The 1,708-nt window shown below is 66.5% G+C and overlaps 1 protein-coding gene across 1 annotated transcript, besides 1 other annotated feature; it reads left to right on the top strand.

Annotated features, from left to right (window-relative positions):
* On the top strand, nt 1-1,708 carry Tc00.1047053417939.9 (dispersed gene family protein 1 (DGF-1), putative; the record flags this gene model as incomplete). The annotated part of the gene is made up of 1 exon (XM_797363.1): nt 1-1,708. A coding segment is annotated over one exon (1,708 nt), but the record flags the coding sequence as incomplete, so codon positions are not given.
* Nucleotides 1-1,708: a sequence feature (areas not merged during assembly with more than two copies in the genome that could not be assigned to a particular haplotype).

The raw sequence follows: 1,708 nt of genomic DNA, 5'->3' as shown, positions 1-1,708 counted from the left end.
AGGGCGATGTCGGTGTCGTGTCGCTGCCGCTGTGCTGAGGGCGGGCACGGGCGCGACTGTCTGCCGGTGTACCTGCCGCACGTGGACGGGTGCAACCGCACGCCTGTCCTGCCGCTGCTGAGCCACACGGCGACGCTGACGGAGACGCGCAGCCTGACGCCAACGTGGACGCCGAGCCTGAGCAGGACGCATTACGGGTCGACGGAGACCCTGCAAGTGACGGAGACGGTGGCGCTGCCGCCCACGCGGACCCCGACGGCGTCGGTGAGCAGCACGCTGTGGTGGAGCGATGTGGCGTGCCCGACGCTCGCCGTGACGACGACGGCGGCTGGTGGGAGCCTGACGCAGAGCGACATCCGCGGCGGTGGGAGCGCCTTCCCGACATGGCTGATGGTGGCGCTGCCACCGCCGTTTCGGTGGGCACGCGACCCGAAGATCGGCACGCACCTGAGCTTCGTGCCGGTGTCGACGGCGCAGCCGAGCGGGTTTGGTGGTCCGTGGGGAGCGATGCTGCGCAACGCGACGTGGATGCGCAACGCGACGAATCCGTCCACCGTCCTGGGGCTGGCTGTGCCCGTGCACCGCGGTTACTTCATTGCTGCCGACGAGACGATAGTTATTCGCTGCGACGCTGTGGCGGTTTTCGGCGGCTGCAAGGGTGTGCTGCTTGGGTCCTTCACGATCAGGTCGAACACGTTGCCCGCTGCTGCCAGCGCCCTCTCGGCGATCACCGGCGTTGTTGCGGGTGCGGCGGCTGTTGCCATGGTGGTGACCGGCGGGCTGGGCTCCATCCTGGAGATGCAGGCACTTGGCGTGTTTGCGAGGATGTCATGTGCCTCGTCGCAGGAGCGTGCGAGCACCGTTGCGCTGCAGTACTTCCTGTCGGTGTTCGCTGCCCGTGACCCGCTGTGGATGGTGTTGGGCAACGCGCTGCTCGCCGCTGTGTTCGGGTGCGTGCACTGCGGTGTGACGGCGGCCTTCCAGCGGTGGCGCGGCGTGGACGCGGCGAGTGCGTGGGCGGCGATGCGCTTCCCGAGCCTGACGTACGTTGTGGCGCACGCGATGCATCTCGGCATATTCTTTGGCTCCGTGCTCGCACTGGCGATGCCCGACGCCCGCGTGCAGCACTGCGTGATTGGTGTCGTTGGCGTGCTGTACGGTGTGGCGTTCCCTGCTGGTGTGTGCTACTTGATTGCCCGCCACACGGGCGCGAGCTTCACGAAGTACTGGCAGTTTTTGAGGAAGCCGCTGCACGAGCGCCTGCTGTACCCCGTCGGGTATTGGCACCCTGCGGCGCAGCAGCGGATGTACGGCGGCATGCTGACGAACATGAGGGGCAGTTACGTGTACTGGTGCGTGTTCCAGCTGTCGGCGCTGTGCGTGGTGGGTCTGATTGCTGCTGTGCAACCGTCCGTGGGAGGCTGCCACGTCCAGTACTTCTGCATGGCTGCTGTGCTGATTGCGGGCGCGGGCGTGGTTGCCTTCACGAACATGATGCGCTCGGCCTTCCTGACGGTGATGCACACTGCGAGCTTTGTGCTCCTTTCGGCGCTGTGCGTGATCAGCGCGGCCAACCATCTTGCGCCGAGCGACGGCGGTGCGAGGGCGTACGTGGCTATCGTGCTGCTGCTGACCATTGTGCTGCTTGCGATCACTGTGTACAGCGTCATTGTGTGGTACTTGGAGGACCGCCACTGGCAGGAGCTGC

Source organism: Trypanosoma cruzi, genomic scaffold, assembly GCF_000209065.1.
Source record: "Trypanosoma cruzi strain CL Brener 1047053516529 genomic scaffold, whole genome shotgun sequence".
NCBI lineage: Eukaryota > Euglenozoa > Kinetoplastea > Trypanosomatida > Trypanosomatidae > Trypanosoma > Trypanosoma cruzi.
The sequence above is the reverse complement of the archived record's forward strand: the minus strand, read 5'-3'. Positions and strand labels throughout refer to the sequence as shown.